This window comes from Lemur catta, chromosome 15 (genome assembly GCF_020740605.2).
Source record: "Lemur catta isolate mLemCat1 chromosome 15, mLemCat1.pri, whole genome shotgun sequence".
Lineage (NCBI taxonomy): Eukaryota > Metazoa > Chordata > Mammalia > Primates > Lemuridae > Lemur > Lemur catta.
This window is the reverse complement of record NC_059142.1, coordinates 42,947,869-42,975,848: the sequence shown is the minus strand read 5'-3', so window position 1 is coordinate 42,975,848 and position 27,980 is coordinate 42,947,869. Positions and strand designations below refer to the sequence as shown.

Here is a 27,980-nt window from a genome sequence, read left to right as displayed (position 1 = left end):
TCTTAAAATGACTGAGGGCATTAAGTACGTATTTTTTAATTAAAATATATTAGACTTGTTTGATTTGAGTGCAGATTCCTCTTTCAAGGAATTATAGAACTAAGAAGAGCCACCACATCTATTAATGAAAAACCATTTATATTCAGCCCCCCTTCCCCAGGTCATCTTCTAGTTCTTCTGACGTGAGTAATGAATGTGTTGCTCAGACTGGATTTATACATACAGAGACTAAATTTTATTGGTTCTATTTTTAAAGGCAAAACTGAAAATTTAAGAGCATAAATTTCCAGCCATGTTTACCACTATTCTCAATTTTTTTTTTCTTTTTTTTTTGAGACAGAGTCTCACTCTGTTGCCCGGGCTAGAGTGCCATGGCATCAGCCTAGCTCATAGCAAGCTCAAACTCCTGGGCTCAAGCAATCCTCCTCCTCAGCCTCCCGAGTAGCTGGGACTACAGGCATGTGCCACCTATGCCTGGCTAACTTTTTCTATATATTTTTAGTTGTCCGGTTAATTTCTTTCTATTTTTTAGTAAGGACAGGGTCTCACTCTTGCTCAGGCTGGTCTTGAACTCCTGACCTCGAGCGATCCTCCTACCTCTCAATTTTTCTTAAAAAAAAAATTTTAATTAAAAAAATTCATCTCCATACTTAGACAAGTATGTTGGAAATGAAGAATGTCTTTATATGAAGTGCTTTTTGTATTGTTTTTTAAAAATCTGTAAACTTATATTTTAAAGGCTTGCAGAAGGGGAACAGATCTTATCTGGTGGAGTGTTTAATAAGCAGAAAAGCCATGATGATATTGTTACTGAATTTGGTGATTCAGCTTGTTTTACTCTTTCATTGTTGGGACATGTATATTGGTAAGTAAGAATGATCCAATTTGTCAGAAAAGCATTTCCCATATGAGAATGCTTTGTAGTTTAAAAAAATTACATTTATTTGTGTTTATCAACTAGCACTTCACTGAGTAGTAGTACACAATCTTCTGATTCTCTGACCTTGTTAAACCTATAAAATAGTAGAGATGTTGTTCCCATTTTTGACTCTTCACTTAGCCTTAATGATGATAGGTACAGCAACATTGCTTAACAGTTGAGTGCACATATGTTAGTTTTTTACCTTGGGTGAAAAGAGTATCTTTATGTGATCTGCTGAAGAAAAAGAGTGAAATTTGTTTTCTGTAATATCAAATATCAGTCCTGCTCTTAGGAAAGAGGCTTGAAGGCAAGTTTCAGTAATAAAAAATAACAGTTTTCATGTAATACATCATAGTAATTTTGAAGTATGTCACAAGAAATTTCTTACAGTGGTAGTTGAAATAATTGTGATTTTGTAAATAATTTTTAAATTTATTTAAGTTAAATTTTTAAAAAGCAAGTGAATTCAAAATTATCACTACAATAACATTGTTCTCACCTGTTTTCATTCTGAAATACGGAGTTAGGGAGTAGGTAGTGGAGATATAATTAGGAATTTTTCATAACTGCCTGTAGGAATGCTTCTCATGTGTGAATGTCATCTGTTATATATCAGGGAAGAAGTGACTGAGGACTGCTTGTCTAAAGAACCAGGATAGCATCCGTTTTAAGATAAGTTGAGGCTAATGCGAATAATGGTAAAAAATAAAATGGAAAATGTCTTTTTGAAAAAATAAATTATATGGTTGAATTTTGGGGTATTATAGAGGTATATCCAGCAATTGACACTACCCTTGAGAATAGGAATAAGTAAAGATATATCAATATCTTCATTTATCTGAAAAAAAGGGCTGGAAGTATTAAATTAGTTCATGCAATGATGATTCTTCATATATATTCAAGAAACTTTGTGATCTATCCTCCATTATAGCTAAGCACAGTACTTGGCACTGGAAATATAAATATAAATAATTCACAGTCCCCACCTCAAAGGTTTATAATAGAGTAGGATGAGAGAAGCAATAAACAAAAATTTGTTAAGTTTGATATTGTGAAATATATATTTGGTCTTCAACCTGTTTCGTGGCATACAACTCCTAAAATCTTTAAACCTCCAAAGTGATATCTTTCTGTATGCCAACAAGTTGATTGGTGGCTGGCAGGCAGCTCCTAGATGGCTTCAGGATTGGGGCTGGTCATTGGAAATACCTGGGCAGGATTAGAGGTTTGGGACTTTCAGCCCCACTTCCTGACCTACCTCTAGGAAGTGGAGGGGGGGAGCTGAAGGTTAAGTTGATCACTAATGGCAAATGGTTTAATGATTAATTAATTAAATGTGGCCCTTCAGATCCCCAAGTGCAACCCCTCGATCAAATCTGGATTTGTTCTGTGAAATTTGAGTTCAGACAAAAGGCTGCAAGTTCCCCACCCCCTGGCAATCATACCTATATAATGAAACCTCCATAAAAACCCAAAGGATGGTTCTGAGAGCTTCCAGATAGCTGAGCACATGGAGGTTCCTGGAGGGCAGCACACCTGGGAAGGGCATGGATGTGCTATACCCCTCCCCCCATACCTCTTTCTTTTTAACTGGACTGTATCCTTTGTAATATCCTTTATAATAAACTGGTAAAAAAGTGTTTCCCTGAGTTCTGTTAGCCACTCTAGCAAATTAATCAAACCTGAGGAGGGGGTGTGGGAACCCAGATTTATAGCCAGGTGGTCAGAAGTTCCAGAGACCCAGACTTGCGACTTGTGTCTGGGGACTGACCCCTCCACCCGTGGGATCTGAGGCTATCCGCAGGTGGATAGCATCAGAATTAAATTAAATTAGGGTCTAGGCATGGTGGCTCACACCTATAATCTTAGCATTTTGGGAGGCTGAGTTAGGAGGATCACTTGAGGCAAGGAGTATGAGACTGGCCTGGGCAACACAGTGAGACCTAGTCTCTATGAAAAAAAAAAATTAGGCCAGCATGGCAGTATGCACCTACTGGTAGTCCCAGCTACTTAGGAGGTTAAGGCAAGAGGATCACTTGAACCCTGGAATTTGAGGCTACAGTGAATCACGCCATTGCATTCCACCCTGGGTGACAAAGTGAGACCCTGTCCAAAAAACAATTAACCGGGCATGGTGGGTAAAAAAATTAACTGGGCATGGTGGGTAATTCAAGACCCTGTCTCAAAAAGTTGAATTAGAGGACACCCAGTTGGTGTCCACCACTTGGAGTGTGAGGAAAAACTCCTATATATTTGGTCACAGAAGGCTTCTGTGTTGATGATAGTTGTTGGTAAGTGAGAGAATAGGATAAAAGCACATTGAATATTGTTTTTTCTACACTCAGTACGTTTTTTGGTTGTTTGTCTGGACTGGAGTGCAGTGGCCCCATCAGAGCTCACTGTAACCATGAACTCCTGGGGCTCAAGCAATCAATCTTGCCCCTGACTCAGCCTCCTGAGTAGCTTGAACTACAGGTGCCAGTCAACTGCACCCAGCTCATGTTTTTATTTTTTATAGAGATGAGGTCTCACTGTTGCCCAAGCTGATCTCGAACTCCTGGCCTCAAGCAATCCTCCTACCTTGGCCTCCCAGAGCACTGAGATTATAGGTGTGAGCCACCTCCTAGCCTGAGGTTTTATTATCACAATAAAAGTGCTGTGATAAAATTTGAGCAGTATTTTGTTCAAATGAGAGAATAATCAGTTCTTCCTGGTTAAGAAGAACTAGGAAACTAAGAAAGACTTGATAGAAAAAGTAAAATTTGACATCATCTCGTATGTATAGAGTGACTTCCAAAAGAAAATAGATGTTTGAATACTATAAATTATTTGAGGGAACTTATAAACAAAAAGTAGAGGGTGGGGGATTTATAAAAGAAGTTGTCAAAATTTTATTTTTATTTTTATTTATTTATTTATTTATTTGGAGGCAGTCTCACTCTATTGCCCAGGCTAGGGTGCCATGGCATCAGCCTAGTTCACAGCAACCTCCCACTCCTGGGCTCAAGCAATCCTTCTGCCTCAGCCTCCTGAGTAGCTGGGACTACAGGCATGCCTGGCTAATTTTTCTATATATTTTTAGTTGTCCAGCTAATTTCTTTCTATTTTTAGTAGAGACGGGGTCTCGCTCTTGCTCAGGCTGGTCTTGAACTCCTGACCTCGAGCAATCCTCCCGCCTCGGCCTCCCAGAGTGCTAGGATTACAGGCATGAGCCACCATGCCCAGCCTAGAAGTTGTCAAAGTTTTAATAAGGGAGGAATGTTGTAGAAATAGTAATTCTTAAAGAGCACCATATTACTGTTAGAAGATTAACTAAAATGAAGTATTGTAAATACTACTCTTTGGTTAAAAGAATGGATTAGATGACAAAAAGCTGTACAGGGACAAAGACAATCTCAGAACACTTAAAAATGAAACCATACACCTCTAAATAATTCATGAGTCAAAGAGAAATTCTCACAGAAAATTTTAAAATACATTGAACTGAATGAAAAGGATAAAACAATATTAAAAGCAGTGATGTAGATAAAGATGTCTTGGGGGAAATTTATAGCACAAAATGTTTATATTATAAAAGAACAGTTTCAAATCAGTAATCTAAGCTTCTGGCAAAGGAAACTAGAAAAAGAAGAGCAAAATAAATCCAAGCAAATAGAAAGTAGGAAAAATTACGCAGTAGAATTCAGTGAAATTGAAAGCAGAAAAACGGTAGAGAAAAGCCCTAAAACCAAAAGCTAGTCCTTTGGAGAGTCAATAAAATTGATAAAACTCTACCAAAACTGACCCAAAAAAGAGAGGACACAAATTACTTAGGAATGAAAGAAAGTACCTGAAGATATTAAAAGGATCTGTGTGCTGAAAACTTAACTCTATGTACATGAATTTGACAACTGAGATAAAATGGGCCAATTCCTTGAAAACCACACACTATCAAAATTCACCAAAGAAAGAGAAATCTGAATAGATCATCTGACTAATCCTAAAATTATGAAAGAAATCTTTTAAATTTTTAGTTATTATGGGTACATAATGGTTGCATATATTTATGGGGTACATGTGATGTTTTGATACAGACATAGGATGTATCATGGTCAAATCAGAGTAATTAGGGTATCCATCACCTCAAGCATTTATCATTTCTTTATATTAGTGTTACCAAAAGTTCAACACTTGTCCCCAAGGCCACATCGGAAGACAAGGACAGGTGGTTTGGGGAGAAGGAAAGAGAAATTTATTAATTTGCCAGCAAAATGAGGAGGTTGGCAGACTCCCTACGTCCTGCTTCTGAGCAGAAGTACAGAGCTTTTAAAGGTTCCAATTAATCCCAGTTTCTACGAAAACACTCTCATGACCTCTGCCTAGACAATTCCCTTGAGCAATCTCCTGTGGGACAAAGAACAAAGGACATTCCCCTGCCCCTCCCAACCACTGGCCTGAGGCAGGGATATAGGTTTTAGTTCTTAAAAAGGGTAAGGGGGTTTTGAAGAGACAGAAAACATTTTTACCCTTTTTCAGGCCCTTTTTTCTGTTACATATTCCCCACCATCAGTTTTGTCCTTCTATATCTATGGGTGGAGGGGCAACAAAATCTGTTACATTAGGAACGTTCCAATTTCATGCTTTTCATTATTTTTAAATATGCAATATATTGGCTGAGGATAGTGATTCACACCTGTAATCTCAGCACTTTGGGAGGCTAAGGCAGGAGGATCTCATGAGGCCAGGAGTTGAAGACAACATAACAAGACCCCATCTCTATTAAAAAAAATTTTAAATAAAATATACAATAAATTGTTGTTAGCTATAGTCACAGTATTATGTTGAATACTAGATCTTATTCATTCTATTTTTGTACAAGATATTAATTTGTAGTTAAAATTCTTCTCCAATTCTACATAATCTCTTCCAGCAAATAGAGCAAGAAATAAATACTTCCTAACTCATTCTATGAGGCCAGCTTACCTTGATTCCAAAACCAAATATGTACTAAAAAAAAAGTATAGACCAGTATCCCTTATGAACATAGATATAAAAATCCTCAATAAAATATTAGCAAATCAGATGAATCTAGTGATATATGAAAATAATAATACAATTCTTTGAAAAATTAAAAATAGAATTACTGTATGATCTAGCAATTCCGCTTCTGGATACAGACCAAAAAGAATTGAAAACAGAGTCTTACATGGTCAGTTGACTTTAGACAAGGTGAAAAGCAATTTAATGGAGGAATGATACCCTTTTTAACAAATGATGATACTAGTGCAACTGAATATCTATAGGCAAAAGAAATGAATCTTGACCTAAACCTCAAATGTAAAACATAATTTAGAAGAAAATATAGGAGAAAACCTTTATGACCTAGGGTTAGTCAAAGAGTTTTTAGACGTGACACCCAAAAGACAACACATAAAAGAAAAAACTAAAAAGCCAGGCATGGTAGTGCACACCTGTAGTCCCAGCTACTTGGGAGACTGAGGCAGGAGGATCACTCGAGCCCAGGAGTTTGAGCTTGCAGTGAGCTATGATGATGCCACTGCACTCTAGCCCAGGTGACAGAGCAAGATCCTATCTCCAAAAAAATTAAAATATTAAATAAATAAAAAGTCAGTTCAATTAGGCAATGGGCAAAACACTTGAATGGACACTTCACCAAAGAGGATATATGGATGGTAAATAAGCAGGTGAAAAGACGACCAAATCATTAGCCATTAAAGAAGGACAATTAAAAACCAGCATTAGATAGCACTACACACCTATTAGAATGGTTAAAATAAAAACTACTGACAGTACCAGGTGCTGGTGAGAATGCAGAGCAACAGGATCCCTCGTACATTGCTGGTGGGAATAAGGTGATACTTGTACATGAAAGTTCATAGTAGCTTTATTTATAAAAGCCCCAAACTGGAAAGGATCCAAATTCAATGGGCAAATGGATAAACTACTCCATATAGTGCCCTACTACTGAGCAATAAAGAGGAATATACTGCAGTATTGATACATACAATAACTTGGATAGATTTCAAGGGCATTATGGCAAGTGAAAAAAGCCAATTTCAAAAGTTTACATACTATATAATTCCATTTATATAACATTATTGATATGACAAAATTATAGTGATAGAAAACAGATCAGTGATTCTCAGGATTAGTGTGAGAATGTGACTATAAAGCGGTAACAAGAAATTTCTGTGATATTGGAACAGTTCTATATTTTGATTATGGTGGTAGTTATACAAATCTGTGAATGTGATAAAATTTTATAAAACTATGTATACACACAAATGAGTACATGTAAAAACTGCTAAAATCCAAATAAGCTCTATGGTTTAGTTCACAGTATTATACTAATGTCAGTTTCTAAGTTTATGTCAGATGTTGTTATTGAGAGAAGCTGAGTATAGGGTACATGGGAACTCTGTACTATTTTTGCAGCTTCTATATGAATCTAAAATTATTCCAAAATAAAGTTTAAAAAAAGAAAATAAAAGAAAGTGTTAAAATCACAAAAATGGTGTATAGTCACATGTCACTTAACGATGGGATACACTCTGAGAAATGCGTCCTTGGGTGATTTTGTCATTTGCAAACATCATAGAGTGTACTTACACAAACATAGATAGTATAAACCTACTGCACACCTAGGCTATATGGTATAGCCTTGTGCTCCTAGGCTACAAACCTGTACAACATGTTACTGTACTGAATACCATATGCAATCATAACATGATGGTAAGTATTTGTATATCTAAATAAAAGATACAATAAAAATATGATATTAAAGTCTTATGGGACCATCATCTTATACACTGTCAGTGACCAAAATGTTGTTATGTGGTGCCTGACTGTATATGTATTACTAATTATTTTTAAATAAAATTATGAATAAAGTTGCAAAAGTACAGTTGAATCAGGTCCTCAGAAGGGTATGTGGTATGCATGTATACACATAGGTACGCAAATACATACGCTATAGCAAGTCATGAAGAAGGAAGTTTTTTTCCCCTTTCAGAGGCATGTGAATAGGCTACTTTTATTCATCATAAAGATTAAAAGGTTGAGTATCAAAAGTAGAACAATCCTGCCCCCAAACTGGCTTTTCATTTTTCTTTTTTTTTATTTTATTGAACCATTAGTCCAGAGAAAAGCTGGCTCTTCATTTTAGCCATCATATACCTGTCTTAGACCAGAATCACACCCAATAATCTCAATACATACATACGGTTTTGTAGGTAGGGCATATTAAGTTTTCTTTTCTTTTCGCTAGAGAAGATAGGCTTTTTTTTTTTCTTTGAGGCAGAGTCTCACTCTGTCCCCCAGGCTAGAGTGCAGTGGCATCATCATAGCTCACTGCAAACTCCAACTCAACTGAGTAGCCTCCACTACAGTAGCTGGGACTACAGGCGCATGCCACCACACCCAGCTAATTTTTCTATTTAAAGAGACAGGATCTCATTCTTGCTCAGGCTGGTCTCTAACTCCTGAGCTAAAGCAATCCTCCCACCTCCGCCTCCTCCTGTAGGTGTGAGCCACGGCGCCCAGCCAAGGTAAACATTTTGGTAGACTTTTTAGTCTTTTTGTCTGTCATAGCACGTGAGACTTCTGTGTTTAGGACACAGCTGATATTAAGTCTGATTCCTAAAATAACTGATTACTTCCCAATACCATCTAAATAAATTTTCTTACCCCTATTCTTTGGGAAACTCCTGGCTGGATTTTGTGTTACAGCCACTCAATTTTCTAAAAATTTCCATCTAAATTTAGAGTACCCCAAGCAGTTTAATTTTCTTAAATCTTTGCCCCGTTTTATAATATTTTCTCTATTGAATAATTCAAGGTTTTATCTCCCAGGCTAGATTATTATAACTCCACACCTGGCATCTTCCCCAGGTAGCTCTTATATCATTTATACATATATCTATCCATGTATGTGTATCTGATCTCTTAGCAGACACTAATTTTGTTTTAAATGTCCTGTGTTTTGTGGTCTGTTAATCAGATCATGGCTCATTGTAAAAAGTCAGTCTTGCCAACTTACCAAAAGTTTGAAAAAATTTTTCTTTTGCTAATGTAAAAAGAAAATACAATTATAATTTAAATAATATTGGAAAAGAGGTTTTTCATCACAAAAGACCACCTCTGACATTTCCAGAATATTTTCCCGCAGTAGATTGTTTTATCATGCTTAAATCATTGTTTACCACTTTTCTGGCCATTTACACAAATCATACAGCCTACTTAATGCAACTTTAATAAGTATCTGTTTTGAATATTTAGTTCCCTGTCCTCAGAAAGCTTATAATAAATTGCAAGAGAGAACACATGAAAAGATAAATAGGCAGACTATGACTTTAAGCCAAAGATAAAATGTTTTGAGTCTGTGAACTTTTAAGAATAGTGATGCCCTTAAAATGCACAAAAATGATGAGAAAGAACAGATTTGGGAAGAAAAGATGAACTTGATTTTTAACTTGCTAAACCTTAGGTAAGGAAGTAAACCTAGATGAAACTGCCAGTAGGCAGAGGAAAGGTGAGTTTGAAGTCAGGGAAAGAGATTTAGTTGTCATCTCTATAGAAGAGATTCTCACCAGAGAAGGTTTTATAAAGAAGGGGTCTGAGGGCCGGGCGTGGTGGCTCACGCCTGTAATCCTAGCACTCTGGGAGGCCGAGGCGGGTGGATTGCTCATGATCAGGAGTTCGAGACCAGCCTCAGCAAGAGCGAGACCCCGTCTCTACTAAAAATAGAAAGAAATTATCTGGCCAACTAAAATATATATATAGAAAAATTTAGCCAGGCATGGTGGCGCATGCCTGTAGTCCCAGCTACTGGGGAGGCTGAGGCAGTAGGATCGCTTAAGCCCAGGAGTTTGAGGTTGCTGTGAGCTAGGCTGACGCCACGGCACTCACTCTAGCCCGGGGAACAAAGCAAGACTTTGTCTCAAAAAAAAAAAAAAAAGAAGAAGAAGAAGGGGTCTGAGGACAGAGGGAATGGCTTTATTCGTTTATTTATTTTATTATTTTTAAAAATTTATGTGCCCCCAACTCCTTGGAAGGAATAGCTTTATTTAGGAGCTAAAGAAGAAAATATAGAAGAACAGTAGTCACAGAAGTGTTAGAAGCTTAGGATAATCCTCATACATTGAGATTTCGACTGTATGTTCCTTTTCCTAGCCTTATGTTAAAAGTTCCCAAGCATTAATTTGCCACTTTCTTCCTTATTACTTTCATAAAATGGTCTTTTTATGCCCTGTCTTCATTTCCTATTCTTAAGTAACCCCTTTATCTTTGGTAGGTGATTATGTCACTCTTGTGACAATTATTTTTTCCTTAAATTTCAACTGGGTGTGGTGGCTCTTGCCTGTAATCTCAGCACCTTGGGAGGCCCAGGCAGGAGGATCACTTGAGGCAATGTGGCTTGGTCTTGAGGAGTTCAAGACTGGCCTAAGCAACATAATGAGGCCCTGTCTCTACAAAATATAGAAAAATTAGCTGGGCGTGGTGGTGTGCACCTATAGTACCAGCTACTCAGGAGGCTGAGCCAGGAGAATCACTTGAGGACAGGAATTTGAGGTTGGAGTGAGCTTTGATGACACCACTGCACTCTAGCCCTGCCAACAGAGCAAGAACCTGTTTCAAAAAAAAAAAAAACAAAACAAAAAACATCTAAGGAGGCAGCAGTGCTATTTGATAATTCCCAGATTGTTCCAAGTATATATGTTCGCAAGGATATTGTCCAGATTCCAAATGGAAGCCTGATTTAGAAAGAAGCATAAATTTTTATTTTCAGTAAGAGCTACTACCACCTCTACTTTGTTAAAAAAATCTGATCTTTACATATGCTTTATTTAAAACATTGAAATCACTTGCAGACTTACCACTGGGATGTTACAGTAAAAATTAGGAATAAGACTGAAGCATATGGATGTTTTCCATATCCTTCAGTAACTAGTATCTGACAGGAAATTTAAATTAATGGTAATATTCAAAAAGGCAATGATAGTTTATTTTGTTAGCATTTCTTTCAATTCATGTCCTGTTTGCTTTCACCTGACTTTTAACTTGATCTGTCCAAAATAATAGAAGATGGTAAAGGAAAAATTGATAATTTAGGGAAGCATCAAGAAGAGTGCTCTCTGAACATATATAAATAAGATTTACCTTGTTTTCTATACCAAAAATTTCTTTATAATAAATGTTTTGGGGTTTGTATCTCATTTCCTCTATTTGTTTTTCTCCACAGCAAGACAGATCGGCTTGCCAAAGGATCAGAATGTTACCAAAAGAGCCTTAGTTTAAATCCTTTCCTCTGGTCTCCCTTTGAATCATTATGTGAAATAGGTAGGTTTGTGGGGGTGGGAGTGGGTGGATTCCCCATTTCCTCTTCTTTTTTCCCCCCTACTTAATTTTTGGAGGGCAATACAAAAATCATCTATCCACAAGAAAAATATTTTTCAAAGCTAAGGGCTGTTAAAATTGAGAATAAGAAATAAGTTAGAATTGTAAGTTTCAGGAATAATGTGACTTTTAATTACTTTACCCCAAAGATTAAATTCAGTGGTTTCTTCTGTTTAGCCAATCTCCCTTTAATATCTTGTGTCCTCTAGAAGGCGTTGTGTTGTGTGTTTAACATTAAATACCATGTCACTTGTATTCAACTCACGCTAGTTTTGAGCCTGGGGCCTCACGAAGCATATGTAACTCATACATCTCTTTACCTTGGGAGCCCTGTGAACTATTTTTCAAGTTGCATGTAACTCTCACACAGAAAACAATAAAAAATAAATTTTTCATTTAATTTGAAAAGATCATTTTGTTTTCAAAGTTTTTATTCTGTTTTCATGATAAAACACTGTGGCCCCAAGGAAAACTTATTTTTTTCTAGTGTGGCAGTCAATGTGTTAAGCCTAGTCAAAATTGCTTTCTGACTAAGAAATTAATAGGATTTCTAAGGAGATTAATAGAATGCCTAGAGCAGAAACTTGTAAGACTTAGACAATGTAGGGAGAGAATGTCTCATTATATATGCTCTAGTATGTATAAAGGGGTATTATAAAACATTGTGTCTGTATACAAAGAAGTGCTTCAACCTTTAGTGTAAAATATACTGGGTTTTAACTCTTCAACCTGATCGCCTACCTTGAGAAAAATGAAATCTAGTTGTTTTCTACTTTAAAACAAACACAGAAATCTCCATTTTTCTGTGATTTGTTATATTTAAAATTAGCATCCTTACAGTTTATTTTCTAAATTTATATCTTTATTTTAGGGGTAAACTTTTATGATAAGTTGATGGAAGGGCTTTTGAGAGGTAAATTTGATTAGCAGAAGTGAGGCCAGTCATGGTGGCTCACACCTACATTCCTACCATTTTGGGAAGCCAAGGCATGAGGGACTCTTGAGGCCAGGAGTTTGAGACCAGCCTGGGCAACCTAGCAAGACCCTGTCTCTACAATTTAAAAAAAAAAATTAGCCAGGCATGGTGGCATGCACCTGTAGTCCTAGCTACTCGGGAAGCTGTGGAGGGAGGCTCACTTGAGCCCAGGAAGTAGAGGCTGCAGTGAGCTATGATTGTACCACTGCACCCCAACCTGGGCAACAGAGTGAGACTCCATCTCTTAAAAAAAGAAGAAGAAAAAGTGGACAGAATTTTTAAAACTCTGGATAAAGCCTTACTTCCACTGATTTATCATACTTGAAGAAAACGTATCCCTCATTTACTCAGTGGCAAACATTTTTTTGTGTGTGTGTGTGTCTTCACAGGTGAAAAGCCAGATCCTGACCAAACATTTAAATTAACATCTTTACAGAACTTTAGCAACTGTCTGCCCAATTCTTGTACAACACTAATATCTAATCATAGTTTATCTCACAGACAGCCTGAAACAGTTCTTACGGAAACACCCCAGGACACAATTGTAAGTGTATCATACTTTAGTGTTTAAAATATTATGAAAGCTACAAAGAATGATCTGAGCTAAATAATGTATTGTAAATGACATGGTAGGAATTTTTTGTTTCAGGAATTAAACAGACTGAATTTAGAATCTTCCAATTCAAAGTACTCCTTGAACACAGATTCCTCAGTGTCTTATATTGATTCAGCTGTAATTTCACCTGATACTGTCCCTCTTGGAACAGGAACTTCCATATTATCTAAACAGGTTCAAAATAAACCAAAAACTGGTCGAAGTTTATTGGGAGGACCAGCTGCTCTTAGCCCATTAACCCCAAGGTAAGTCAAATAAAAGATTCTTTAAAATGTAATATAATACTAAATGATCTTATAATAATAATTCATATTACTAGTAATAAAAATTAATCTAAATAGCAACTTCCTAAGTCACTATGGAAATAGGGGCAGTCTGTTTTCATAAAATGAACTAAAAGAAATAGAGCACATGTGATAAAAAGTTAATATTAAATATTATAGTAATTTTTAAAACTCTTAAACATGCCTTAATTAGCTAGTGTATGCGTTATATTGTTGGCCAGATGCAGTGGCTCACGTATGTAATCCTAGCATTCTGGGAGGCCAGGTGAGAGGATCGTTTGAGCTCAGGAGTTTGAGACAAGTCTGAGCAAGAGCGTGACCCTGACCCTGTCTCTACTGAAAATAGAAAAATTAGCTGGGCACGGAGGCTGAGGTAGAAGGATGACTTGAGCCCAGGAGTTGGAGGTTGCAGTGAGCTATGATGACGCCACTGTACTCTAGCAGCTGGGCAACTAAGGGAGACTCTGTCTCCAAAAAAAAAAAAAAAAAAAAAAGATACTGTCTTGATGGCCGTGCATCAGTGGATAGCAGTGAACCCCTTGAATATTAGTACACTCATGATATAATCTGAGCGACATTGCTTTCTGTTAAAATGCTGTTTTTCAAAACATGGAGGAAGTATTGACACCTATCAATATGAAATATTTTGTCCAAATTATTAGAAGTATATATATGTATAAATATAAGAACCCAGCCCAGAGGATACATATCCACAAGTACCAAAATAAAAAATTATATGCCAGAACAGACTCTGTAGTTCTGGGGCCAGGGAGCTACTAAAATAGCATGACCATGAGATTACAACTTTAGAGAGTTGTTACTTATCCAGTGGTCTCTAGAGACATTTTCTCCAAAATTGGGTCTAAATCCCATAATTTATCCCAAATCCAAGAATTTGAAGTAATTTGATCATTTGAATCTTAGCTTTTGTAAAACCACTTTATTTCTAACAAATCTCCTGAGATCAGTAGTTCTTGCTCAAGTTCCTTGTTTTCTCTTTCTTTTTTTTAATTTTAATTATGGTGGGTAGAATAGTCTACATTCACATATTATTTTTAATCTGCCCCTCAGATCCTCACTGTCCCCAAGACTGATTTGCCATTCTCTTCCTTTTAGACCTTCTAATTTAAGTATACTGCTGCTTTATATATGCCTTGATGACTTTTTGACACCTTGATTTCAACCTCTTCTCAGTTTTGGGATTTTGCCATTAGAAACCCCAACTCCTGGAGATGGATCCTATTTACAAAACTACACTAATACACCTTCTGTAATTGACGTGCCATCCACCGGAGCTCCTTCAAAAAAGGTATTTTCCACGTAAAATGCAATTTTGGTATTGAGTAAAACAATTTGTTTAAAATTTCAATCTGTTAAAGGTAATTTCAGAGAGAATCTAGCTTTACATAATTGGTTTTTCCTTAGACTTGTTGATTTAAATATAAGAGAATATCATTATTGTCATAGCCTCTTAGTTATATTTGGAGACACAAGGCTGGTTGCTCTTTTGGACAAGTAAGATTATAGCTCACAAGTTTAATTTATTTCAACATATAGCTAAATAAACACATTCACATTTTTACTTATTTATAAAAGTACTTTTAATTTCTTTCTTTTTTTTACAAAATTACTTCTATCACCTTGAATATAAATTACAGAAATTATATCTGCCATAGTTTTTACTTGTCCTCACCACTGTATATGTTTTTTAATAGCTCTAATAATTACATAAAAAATTGCTCAGGTAAAGAGAGATATTTCTGATAATAAGATTTTTATGGTGGATCATAGATGTATAGTAAAATGAAAAATGTTTGATGATATCCTTTCAGTAAATACTACAACAGGTACTCTTTTCATAATGTTCCTTTATATAAATTTATGACAGTAGAGGCCAAAGTGCCATTTGTTCAAAGCACATCTGTGGCACAGGACATCTGTGAGAATTAAATTAGGTTATGTATTTAAAATGCTTATTGCTGTGTTTAAAAGATGTTCAAGAAATGGAAGTTAAATAAGTCATACTAATATGTGAATAACTGATGTAGCCCCTTTACCTTCCTTAGAAATGTGTTTCTTCTTTTAGTTGTGTTTTACCCTTTCACTCCTGAATGTCCTTAGAGTCTGCAAAAGATTATTTCTATAATAACTCCTTAGTAAGTGACAATAAGAATTCCAAAAATAGTAAAAAGGGACTGCAAAGTAGTTTATGTATGGATTGGTTTTTTTTGGTTTTTTTTTTTTTGAGACAGAGTCTTACTCTGTTGCCCGGGCTAGAGTGCCATGGCATCAGCCTTGCTCACAGCAACCTCAGACTCCTGGGCTCAGGCAATCCTCCTGCCTCAGCCTCTCGAGTAGCTGGGACTACAGGCATGCGCCACCATGCCCGGCTAATTTTTTTCTATATATATTTTTAGCTGTCTGTATAATTTCTTTCTATGTTTAGTAGAGACGGGGTCTCACTCTTGCTCAGGCTGGTCTCAAACTCCTGAGCTCAAACGATCCGCCCGCCTCGGCCTCCCAGAGTGCTGGGATTACAGGCGTGAGCCACCGCGCCCGGCCTGTATGGATTGTTTTAAACCTGATTTTTAAAAGTAGAGAACTACCTGCTATTGTTATGGAAGTAAAATATAACTGTGGAAATTAGTTTATTATGGTCATAAAGAAGGCATAGTAGAATGGTAGTTAGCATCCCAGATGAAGTAGGCCAAAACCAAAAGAGCCATAGCAACCAAAGACAAATTAGGCAGTGAACAGGTATGTGATTTCAGTGCCCAAATAATAAAAGCCACTTGCTATCTCATCCTCTTCTGCCTCTGTTCTCTTTTTACCCTGTTACAAGACATTCCCAGAAAAGTTATACCTATAAGTCTACATGTAGTGTCAACTAAAAATATCAAACCAAGTGGTGAGTACAGTGTACATAGTTCTTTGATAAATAAGGAAGAGCCAAAATTGATTTTAAGTTTTGTCCCTTGGGTGAATATAGAAGTTTCAATTTGGGGAAGGAGGAAGGACTATGAAGTTTTATTTTGAGGTGGCGGTAAAGTAGGCAAAAATATTCAGTGAGTAGTTAGTCATAGAAGAAAAAATATGGCCTAGTGATAGAAATAAGGAAGCTGTTAAAGTGGCCTCGCTTTCCTAGGAAAAGAAAGCATAGCTAAGGAGCACAGAGTATACCTAATTTAAAAACCGGGGCAGGATGAGAGACCAGCAGATGAGGTGGTAGGACAAATAATCAAGATTGTGTAATATTTTGGAAGTAATACAAAATTTCAAAAAGGAGGGGAAGATCAGTGATGTTGAATGCAGTAAAGGCCAAAATAAGACTTTCATATCTGGTGAGAAAGTGAGTTTAAGAGTTACGTACAGGATATTGGGTAACAGTTTTGAAGAAAATTATCTGGTGGCCAAAAAAAAAAAAATCTACTGATATAATAGTCATAGATGATTATAAAGAAGCTAAGTGGTGAGAATAAATAGAAACAAGGTAATAATTAGAGAAGACAGAAGAGCCAAGCAAAGATTTTTTTTTTTCTAAATGAGCAGAGAAAAATTAATGAAAGCTTGGAAAAACTGTAAAGAAATATTAACTCTGAAGAGCAATATCCTTAAAATTTGGAAAATAATTGGATGATTTTTTAAAATAATAACATAAATGATGATAATTTATGTTTTATGATGGCAGTATATATTATGAACTCCTTTATTGGGAAAATGTAGATGGGAGCATCGTGGTGTCTTTTATTATTTACAGTGCAATCTATGATTCACAAACCTTAGACTTTTTATGTTTTACAGTCTGTTGCCAGAATCGGCCAAACTGGAACAAAATCTGTCTTCTCACAGAGTGGAAATAGTCGAGAGGTAACTCCAATTCTTGTTGCACAAACACAAAGTTCTGGCCCACAAACAAGGTATTTATCATGTTAATTGTTTAGGGTTTTTTGCTGTAAAAGTTGATTCTGTATATTTCTTCAGTTTAGGTAGGTATTGACTCTCTTGTGATCTAGAAACTATAATATTTCTAGATATTCTAAAATAATATAAATTTTGAATATGTAAAATTGGAAACTTGTAATTTATAAGTGAGGCACAAATAGGTTCCATAAGCCCCTTCCCCCATTATGCATGTCTGTAAAGAGATTATAAAATTAACCTTCAAATAAATCTTTAAATAATTAATTTATTTCCACACATAAATGGTGTTAAATGGGATTTCTTTTCCTCTTCAAGGACTTAATTACCGCTAATATTTTAAAAGAAAGATACAATTTTCTCTGTCCTTTCTAAAACAATGAACATATACCTAAATTTTAAAACACAGCATTTTAATATACCTTGACTATGTAAAAGGCCTCTATGTTCCTGTAATTCAAGGGTAGTAAATCTAACCATGAGTGCCAGCTTGCAGACAGTGATTGCCTGGGGTTCTATTTTAAGAAGGAATTTAAGGCCTCCTAAAAAGCAGCAGTATATAGGCTAAGTATATCCTGATCCTACAGAATATGTAAACATAATTTACTGAATTGTACATTTCACTTAGAACTAAACAAATATACTAACTGTAATAAGCATCAACTCTTAATAATTTTGTGTTCTTGGTATTGTTGATTCCATTTTATCTCCTTCATTATCTATATTAGTTTTCTAGGGCTTCCATAGGAAAGTACCACAAACTGAGTGGCTTAAAATAATAGAAATTTATCCTATCAGTTTTAAATCCCATAAATCTGAAACCAAAGTGTTGGCAGGGTCATATTCCCTCTGCAGTCTCTAGGGGAGGATTCTACCTTGCCTCTTGTCTGATAGCCCCAGGTGTTCCTTAGCTTGTGACTGCAAAAGTCTGTTCTATTTAGAAAGTTGTTTTTTGGAGATGATTAAAATGGCATAGTACTCTTAGCTAAATCATCCGAGAAAGTTAGTGTGTCATCATTTTCTTCATGTAAATTATCCTCCTAAAAAGGTATTTATTGGTAACTACCAGAACACTTCATATTTTATTTTAAAACCATAATACAGTGATGCTATTTTCAGAAACTTCTTTGACTCCGACTCAAGTAACTGGTAGGATTTCCCATAAATTATAAACTATAAACAGTGTAGCCCATAAACTTACCTGCTCTCATAGATCATTTCAGTTTTAAGTTTGTTAGATTTCTAAGAAGGAAATTCTTGTGTCTGTGGGTTTGCTTTTAAAGTAAAGTAAAAATGTGTCCAAGTGATTATCTATCTATTTGTCTACACAGATAGACAGTTAGATAGATATTTTATATGATGCGACCAATGTTTCAAACTCAGTATCCTGCTTCATTTTTCTGGTGCCTCAGACTTTGGGCATTTTTTTCTTACATCAGTTGGGCCTTTGGAGCTAACAGAACCCTAACGAAAATTATTATAACATAAGAAGAATTTGTCTTTAACCTTCCAACCCCAGAACCGTCTTAATATTTTTACTTGTATCTCTACAAGATTTGTGTTACCCTCATGCAGTCTTCTGTTTAAATCAATCCCCATAAACTGCCTCATGCTATAAAATTATTCCTTTCCACTTCTCATGCAAAAGTCTTTTCTGTAATTAGGTAATCATTTGACAGTATAATTCATAGTTATATAAATGACACATAGTTGTTCCTACCAAATAAAGGATATTGCACTTGTAAAAATGAATTGGCCAACCCAAATGAACTCACTTGTTAAAATCCCTACATTGGGCCCCTGTCTTAGAAAATTGTTAAAGATATCCCTGGACATTCTTTACTCACTGGTCAGCATCTCTTATTTTTCAGAAGTTTCTTTGACCCAGACTCAGCGACCTAGTAGGATTTCACATAAATTATATAACTATGAACAGTTTAGTCCATAAACTTATGCACTCTCAATTAGGTTGTTTCAGGTTCTAAGTTTGCTTGCTTTCTAAGAATGGAATTCTTGTATCTTAGGGTTTGCCTTTAAAGTAAAAATGTGTCCGAGTGATTATTAGACTCCTTTTGCTCTAAACAGAATAAAGCTTTGATGTAGCTGTTTAAATTTACGGGAAATAACTTCTTAAGTAACAGTTGTTCTAGTGGTATTTATTGACAAATAACCCACATTGGACTATCCATGCCCAACTATTTTCTCCTTTTTACCTAACTTGTTATAGTTGCAAATGAAAGCAAAAGATAATTGGTTTATAGATGTGCTTATTATTTATTGACCCAAAATTTTATGTGGATTGTTTTTAGTTTAAAGTAGTAATTTCAGATAGGGTGAAGATCTGTCCTGTAATCTTTATCATTTTATAGTAACATGAATCGTTTTTAAATCCTGAGTTTTCATAGAAGCACCAGAAAAGGACTGACCAAACTCAACAACTTTAAAGTACTTAAATGATTAATTCATATTTTTAATATACCTGAATTGAAACAATAGTTAATAGTCATAAACCAAGTAAAAAGTAAATGGCTTCCTTTATTATTTTTTTCTAGTACAACACCTCAGGTATTGAGCCCCACTATTACATCTCCCCCAAATGCACTGCCTCGAAGAAGTTCACGACTTTTTACTAGTGACAGCTCTACAACCAAGGTAATTTAAAGATTTCTGTATGTCACATTACTTAATGCTTCCCCCACTAAAATTTCTGTTCATTGATGACTCCATCTCTAATAAGTAAAGAGAATATTTAGAATTTAAAAATTATTTTTAATTTGGAGGGCTATCTATAATTTTTGTGAGTTTTCTTGATCCTTTTATAAATGTTATATAATATTCTTGAAAGAACAAAATTTTAGTAATGGACAACAAATCTTTAGGGCTGGGGGAAGGATGTAACTATTAAAGCATAGCACAAAAGCATTTGTTTGTGTGTGGTGATGGAATAGTCCTGTATCCTGATTGTGGTGGTTAAGTACACAAATCCATGTAATAAAATTTCATAGAATTATACGTACACGCACACAAGAGTTCATATAAAAACGGATCAAATCCAAATAAGATCTGTAGTTTATAGTATTATACCAATTCTAATTTCCTGGACGTGATGATGTACTATGATTATGTCAGATATTATTGAGGGAAGAGTGAATGGAAATTCTCTATATTTTCTTGGTAACTTCTTATGAATCTTAAAATTATTTCAAAATAAAAAAATTGTTGGAGGGCCTCATTTGTTATTCCTTTGGTAAGTTTTCTTGGCCCATTGACAAATATTATGGATGATCTTTAACTTTGACATATCCAGATTAATGGTTTTATGACATCAGTTATAATGCTCTGAGACAATTAATATTATATCTACTTTTCTTATTTTTAAGAGAACAGAGCAACACCTAATACTGACTCAATCTCTATTAGTTAATGAAATTTACATTCAGAATTATTGCATTTAAAATTAAATAACTGTGAGCTGGCCATGGTGGCACATGCCTGAAGTCCCAGTTACTCAGGAGGCTGAGGCAGGAGGATCGCTTGAGCCTGGGAGTTCAAGGCTGTAGTGAGCTATGCTCACACTACTGAACTCCAATCTGGGCAACAGAGCAAGACCTTGTCTCTATAAATAAATGATTGAATGACTTTGAAGACCTTTGTTTTTATAACATTTCTTCTGAAAAAAATACATTTAATCAAGATTGTACATTTATTTTATACCTAATAATTAAGAAAGAGTTGAGGAGAAGTCTAAAACACAGGGGTATATATAACAAGTGTGAAATTCCCTCCCACTTTTACAGGAGAATAGCAAAAAGTTAAAAATGAAGTTTCCACCTAAAATCCCAAACAGAAAAACAAAAAGCAAAACTAATAAAGGAGGAATAACTCAACCTAACATAAATGACAGCCTGGAAATTACAAAATTGGACTCTTCCATCATTTCAGAAGGGAAAATATCCACAATCACACCTCAGATCCAGGCTTTTAATCTACAAAAAGCAGCAGCAGGTCTGTTTTAAATGGTTAATATCTTCTGTGTATTTTATTTTATTGTATGTTTATTTTATGTAAATTTCTTTATGTTCATCACAGTGCCTTCATTGTTTTCTATATAGATGTTAGAATTTTTAATGGATTAGTTTGTAATTAATCTATCTAGAAAACCAAACTGTTTTATTGTGGTTTTTTTTCCCTTTGTTTACTATATTGTTTTCTCCTAGAAGGTTTGATGAGCCTTCTTCGTGAAATGGGAAAAGGTTATTTAGCTTTGTGTTCATACAACTGCAAAGAAGCTATAAATATTTTGAGCCACCTGCCTTCTCACCACTACAATACTGGTTGGGTACTGTGCCAAATTGGAAGGGCCTATTTTGAGCTTTCAGAGTACATGCAAGTAAGTAAGAAAAATGGTTAAATATGCCTTTCTAGAGATAATTTAAATTTAATTAAAATGCCCATGCTTGAGAAGGCTAAATCTAAAAGGTCAATATTTATTATGTAATGTCTATACATTTATTTTCTCAGCGTTTATAATTTATAGATGCAATTCCCTCTTGTGTTAAGGGGTGAGTAATTTAAATTCTTTGGGATTTCTTAAGATTTGTAAAGAACTGTGTGGAATACTTGTACCCTACACAGTTGGATCTGAAAATATGTATTTACCATGTAATAGATATTTATAATCTAAATTCTTTATATATACAGAGTATTTACTGAGATGAATTTTTGGCATTTAATATGTTTCATAAACTTGAATGCTATGAAGAAAATTGTATTTAATTGAGGACACAAAGTCCTCATTACAAAGCTTTTATTATTTTAATTTTAATTAAATTTCATAATTTATCTATTTATGCCAGAAAAGGAGAGGATGATTAACCTAAAGTCAAAGAACATTCTAATTTCTAACTTATCTCCCAGTCTTCCTTCCCAAAACATTTTCTCCTCCTGCCTCTTAAAATTAAAAAAAGAAAAAACTTTAAGAAACCTATATATTAATAAAATATCTCTAATATGGATTATTTAAAGTTGATATAAGGTTACATTTTTGTTCAGTTTACTTTCAGTTCATTTATTCAGTATATATTTCAGTGCTTATTATGTCCTACGTAGACTTTCTTCTAGACTCTGTAATATAGCTAGACAGACAATTTCTTGCCTCTAATACAACTAGAAAGACAATTTCTTGCCTTTGTGGAGCTTACTTTATAGTAAGAGACAGATAGCAAGCCAATAAATGTATTAGGACAGGTGGCAATAAGTCATATGAAGAAAAATGATGTATGGTAAGAAAACAGGCATAATGAAGTATGGTCCTGTTTTTTGTTTTGTTTTGTTTTTTAAGTGTGCTGCTCAGAGAAGGAAGATTACTCCTCCCTTCATGAGCAGTGCGAAGATCTAGGGGGAAAGTGCTCTTCCAGGCAGAGAATATATGGAGAGGATATCTATTCATGTAATTTTGAATGGTACAAAAAAGAGGGTTGTAGACAAAACGTTGTATTCATTGCTAGAAGACTCATGTTTCGGCAGGTATGCAGTATTTACACAGGCAGGCAAAAGCTGTTTGGAAAGCCTTTTCAAATTTATTTTGAGTTTATTTATTCGCAGGTACTTTAAAAATATGAATTTTGTTGTTTCCCCTAGTTATAGAGCAGTGACTCAAATATTTAACTAAAGAAAGCTTTTGTTTCAACTTAATTTTGTGAGTTTTTCCCCATTTTTCTTTTTGTCTATGCCATAATCCTTTTCAAAGGAAACAATAGATTCTGAAGAATTTGAATCTAAAGGTATTTGTGTTTGGTTGGTGGTTAGGTTTGTCATCTTGTAATCAATGCTTATTTGAGAAATGTATCTTTAAAACTTTTAAGAGATTTCAAGGGAGTTACAAATCTGATCATCAAGCTAGTTTTAGATGCCATATGGCCATTTCTTGGAATTCAGTACCCAGTTTCAGAAATGCTCTTTTCTTATTTTCTGTCATCTTCATTTTATTAGGAAGAGTCCAGATATTCCCTATTACTAAACTAAACTTTGAGAATTTTGAACTTACTAAATTGATAAACTAGGAAATTAATTGGTTTTGTATAACTAATAAGCCTCAAACTTTGGGGGGAGAAAAGCACATTTCCAGGAGCTGTGAATGTGCTAAGGAAAAATTTGACCATGGCCAGGCACGGTGGCTCACACCTGTAATCCTAGCACTCTGGGAGGCCGAGGCAGGAGTATCGTTTGAGCTCAGGAGTTCGAGACCAGCCTGAGCAAGAGTGAGACCCCATTTCTACTAAAAATAGAAAGAAGTTAGCTGGACAACTAAAAATATATAGAAAAAACTAGCCAGGCACAGTGGCACATGCCTGTAGTCCCAGCTACTCAGGAGGCTGAGGCAGAAGGATTGCTTGAGCCCAGGAGTTTCAGGTTGCTATGAGCTACTCTGAGGCCATGGCACTCTAGCCTGGGCAACAGAGTGAGACTCTGTCTCAAAAAAAAAATTTGACCAGATGCCTGAGGAGAGACCCTGAAGTCAATGAGAGAGTGCTGCAAAGGAAAGGGTAATTAGTATATGAGGACTGCAATTCCTAACAGGTGCAGCATTGGTGAGTTTGCTCAGACCTCAACATAACATAGGGTTGGTAGCCATTTTAACCTGTTTCTTCCCTGAAGTTTTCAACACAACCTCTCAATAGAAGTCAGTGCAAAAAATAGGTTTTGTGTCATAGAAATCATTCTTCTATCATCTTTCCTGAGAGAGTTATTCTGAAAGCTATTATTAAAACTTGGAAATGTTTTTTTTGAGAAGAAAATAATCAGACTTGTCTTTTAAATTATAACTTTGTTTAGATGTCTCTTCTTTTTGGTAGAAACTTAAAAATTTTCTTTTCAGAGTTCATGTTCTTACCATGGCTTGTGTATAAAAACTGCATTAAAAGTTAATATGATTACATTAATATTTGACCTGTCATGGAACATTTCTCAATTTATCCTATGTTGTTTATTAGTTTGCATAAAAACCATAATACAAGGCAGCATTTAGCACCTGTGAAGACAGTGACCAGTGCTTTCACTATAAATGTTTCCCTTACTAGTTTTTGTATTTCAGGCTGAAAGAATATTCTCAGAGGTTAGGAGGATTGAGAATTACAGAGTTGAAGGCATGGAGATCTACTCTACAACACTTTGGCATCTTCAAAAAGATGTTGCTCTTTCAGTTCTGTCAAAAGACTTAACAGACATGGATAAAAATTCTCCAGAGGTATGTTAACCAAAATACTTTGCTTACGTAGTTACCTTTTGATCACTGTTAACAAATGGAGATGAATCAAATAGTTCAAATACTATTTAGCATCACCCACATTTATTTCTCTTTTTTCTCTCTATCTAGGCAGAGACTCGGAAGAAGAGAAAATCTTAGAATATAGATTCATAATTAGATGCAGATTCATAATTAGAAAAATCACAAAGCTTGGCCGGGCGCGGTGGCTCACGCCTGTAATCCTAGCACTCTGGGAGGCTGAGGCAGGCGGATTGTTTGAGCTCAGGAGTTCGAGACCAGCCTGAGCAAGAGCGAGACCCCGTCTCTACTAAAAATAGAAAGAAATTATCTGGCCAACTAAAAATATATATAGAAAAAATTAGCTGGGCATGGTGGCGCATGCCTGTAGTCCCAGCTACTCGGGAGGCTGAGACAGTAGGATCACTTAAGCCCAGGAGTTTGAGGTTGCTGTGAGCTAGTCATGCCACGGCACTCACTCTAGCCCAGGCAACAGAGCGAGACTCTGTCTCAAAAAAAAAAAAAAAAAAGAATCAACAATAGAAAAAAATATATATATATTTATATAGAAAAAATTAGCCAGCCATGGTGGCACATGCCTGTAGTCCCAGCTACTCAGGGGGCTGAGGCAGGAGGATCGCTTAAGCCCAGGAATTTGAGGTTACTGTGAGCTAGGCTGATGCCACGGCACTCACTCTAGCCCGGGCAACAGAGAACAAACAAAAGAACAAGGTACTATTTAAGCTTAGAATTAAATACAGTCAGTTCCAGGCCGGGCTTGGTGGCTCACGCCTGTAATCCTAGCCCTCTGGGAGGCCGAGGCGGGTGGATCGCTCGAGGTCAGGAGTTTGAGACCAGCCTCAGCAAGAGCGAGACCCCGTCTCTACTAAAAATAGAAAGAAATTATATGGCCAACTAAAAATCTATATAGAAAAAATTAGCCGGGCATGGTGGCGCATGCCTGTAGTCCCAGCTACTCGGGAGGCTGAGGCAGGAGGATCGCTTAAGCCCAGGAGTCTGAGGTTGCTGTGAGCTAGGCTGACTCCATGGCACTCACTCTAGCCTGGGCAACAAAGCGAGACTCTGTCTCAAAAATAAATAAATAAATAAATAAATAAAAATAAATACAGTCAGTTCCCATTATTCACAGTAATTTATAGTCGCCGTCATCAGTGAATTAGTGATATTTAACCATTGCTTCTAGGATAAATATGTACATGCATACATCAAGATTATAATCTTGAATCCTAAAAACAACTCATCCTGGTAGATTCTATTTTCTTTATTTTACAAAAGAGAAAATGAGGTTCAGAAGTGTTAAGGTGGCTTGCTTAAGGCAACCCTACAAAAGGATGCCAGCTGAGGGATTCAAACTCTCTCCAACTGTTCCCAGAACCAGAACTTCTTGCACTGCACTGAACTGTCCCTTATAGTCTCTGTCCTTTGGTCGTCTCTATGTGAAAGCTGAAACAAAGCAGACAATCACTTTGACCTCAAATGAGAAATGCCTGTTGGACAACTCAAAGATTGAGTCCACCAGTGACTGTGAAAGTGCTACAAGTATCAATTTTGGAGTTTATAAATAAATTTTAGCAAGCAGGCATTTTCACAAATACGGAATCCTGGCTGGCCGCAGGGCTCATACCTGTAATCAAGCCCTCTGGGAGGCCAAGGCAGCAGGATTGCTTGAGCTCAGGAGTCCAGACCAGCCTAAGCAAAGCAGGACCCCATCTCTACTAAAAATAGAAAAATTAGCCGGGCGTTGTGGCCCGAAACTGTAGTCCCAGCTACTTGGGAGATTGAGGCAGGAGGATCACTTGAGCGGAGGAGTTTGGGGTTGCAGTGAGCTGTGATGACACCACTGCACTCCATCCAGGGCTACAGAGTAAGAGTATGTCTCAAAACAAAACATAACAAAAAAAATGGAATCCATGAATAATTAGGATCAACTGTTCATCTACTAAAACTCTCCAGTTTTTGTCTTTCTGTTCTAAGTGGGATCTAAGGCTTGATTTTGTTTTATTAGAAAAAATAAAATTTTAATTGTATATTTGTTTTTTGTTCCAATTTTTTTAAGGCCTGGTGTGCTGCAGGGAACTGTTTCAGTCTGCAACGGGAACATGATATTGCAATTAAATTCTTCCAGAGAGCTATCCAGGTTGATCCAAATTATGCTTATGCCTATACTCTATTAGGGCATGAGTTTGTGTTAACTGAAGAATTAGACAAAGCATTAGCTTGTTTTCGAAATGCTATCAGAGTCAATCCTAGGCATTATAATGCATGGTAAGTGCTAATGAAATGCAAAGACAAAGTCTCATTGATGCAGCTGGTGCTCAGTAATTTTTCTTTTAGATACCTCTTTATTGTCATGAATTTAGATACTAATGCTTAAGGATGGTATAAGACATATTAGTCAATAACTTTGAACAAAAACGTTTTCCTGTGAAATGTATATCTTTAACAAACTCTTAAATTAATTAATGATAATAGAATACCAGATCCTTATAGTTTCAGCCTTTTCTTCTACCAAACTTTTGCAAATACTATAGTTGGTTTTATTACTTGATTTATTACTTTTTCTTAGAACACTGACATGGTGATTAAGATAAAAAGTGGGAAAGTGGAGAGGGATAGTATACTTCGCTTACTGGATAATAGAAAACTAACATTGAAAAAAATCCACTAGTTGTTGCTCTTTGTAGTGTTACAGTTTATTGAGTTAAGAACTCAGTTTATTAAATAGTATCTCCATTTTAGTTCCTTGTTCTTGTGCATAGACAAAATAGGAAGTTACTGCCTGGTTCATATTATTATCAAATGAATAAGATATGAAAAAAATTGTCCCTATTTCTGCCTCAACACCGTATTTGTTGCTGGCATTTATTGTATGTTTTTCTGAACTGACTTACATAGTTTAAATGTGAAGAAGTATAATTCTGAAATCATAACTCTGTGGTAGTTTTTGTGTCAGACATGGTTATCTTTTGTGTTAATCATTATAGCAGTTGAGTTTTGTCATTCTGTTTGTCACTAAATCTGAAGTATTAGATTACTAAAATATTTTTTGATTTGCATATATATGTGTTTTAATGGATTATATCTCATTTCTAAGTAATTACATTGTCTGGAAGATGTAAAAAAGAATGCTAGCTTTTACTGACATGAAATAATAAAACTTGCTACTACTGCCTTCTCTTCAGATAGTTGTAAGTTCTCTGTAATATTTTAAGAACTCAGGTCTTCATAGGCCGTTTGTTGTTTTTAAATGTGTGTGTCTGTTCAGTTTTGTAGTAGTTGCATTTTAAAAAAACTTTATCAAAAATTGTGTTAAAAGGAGGACTATTCAGACTGGCAAGCTTTTACTGGGAGGAATTTAAATTCTGAGTTATTTAAGTAATTCTAAATACTGAGCAAATTTATTATGCTGACTCCAAAGTAAATAGCCCATCCTTTGTTATCTCCTCCTTCACCATCGTTAGCACAGAGTTTTTTATATCTTTTCTTCACCTATAATACCATTATAAATAAAACCACTCAAAACAGATACTGTTGTTTTTTCTTATTCATTTGGTGCTTATTCCCCATCATTATCATCTAGTTAT

General features: G+C 35.6%; 1 protein-coding gene across 4 annotated transcripts in view; it reads left to right on the top strand.

The window, feature by feature from the left end:
* Positions 1 to 27,980, top strand: part of CDC27 (cell division cycle 27) — a 60,596-nt gene that overhangs the window by 19,881 nt on the left and 12,735 nt on the right. For 3 of the 4 annotated variants that reach the window (XM_045525926.1, XM_045525928.1, XM_045525929.1), the window contains 11 exons: positions 740 to 865; positions 11,163 to 11,260; positions 12,683 to 12,837; positions 12,943 to 13,154; positions 14,388 to 14,502; positions 16,995 to 17,110; positions 19,664 to 19,763; positions 20,909 to 21,116; positions 21,329 to 21,501; positions 24,205 to 24,357; positions 26,453 to 26,661. In XM_045525926.1, the coding sequence (XP_045381882.1) occupies positions 740 to 865; positions 11,163 to 11,260; positions 12,683 to 12,837; positions 12,943 to 13,154; positions 14,388 to 14,502; positions 16,995 to 17,110; positions 19,664 to 19,763; positions 20,909 to 21,116; positions 21,329 to 21,501; positions 24,205 to 24,357; positions 26,453 to 26,661 (1,665 nt within the window). The remainder of the gene's footprint in view (positions 1 to 739; positions 866 to 11,162; positions 11,261 to 12,682; positions 12,838 to 12,942; positions 13,155 to 14,387; positions 14,503 to 16,994; positions 17,111 to 19,663; positions 19,764 to 20,908; positions 21,117 to 21,328; positions 21,502 to 24,204; positions 24,358 to 26,452; positions 26,662 to 27,980) is intronic. The other variant, XM_045525927.1, reaches the window with a different exon arrangement.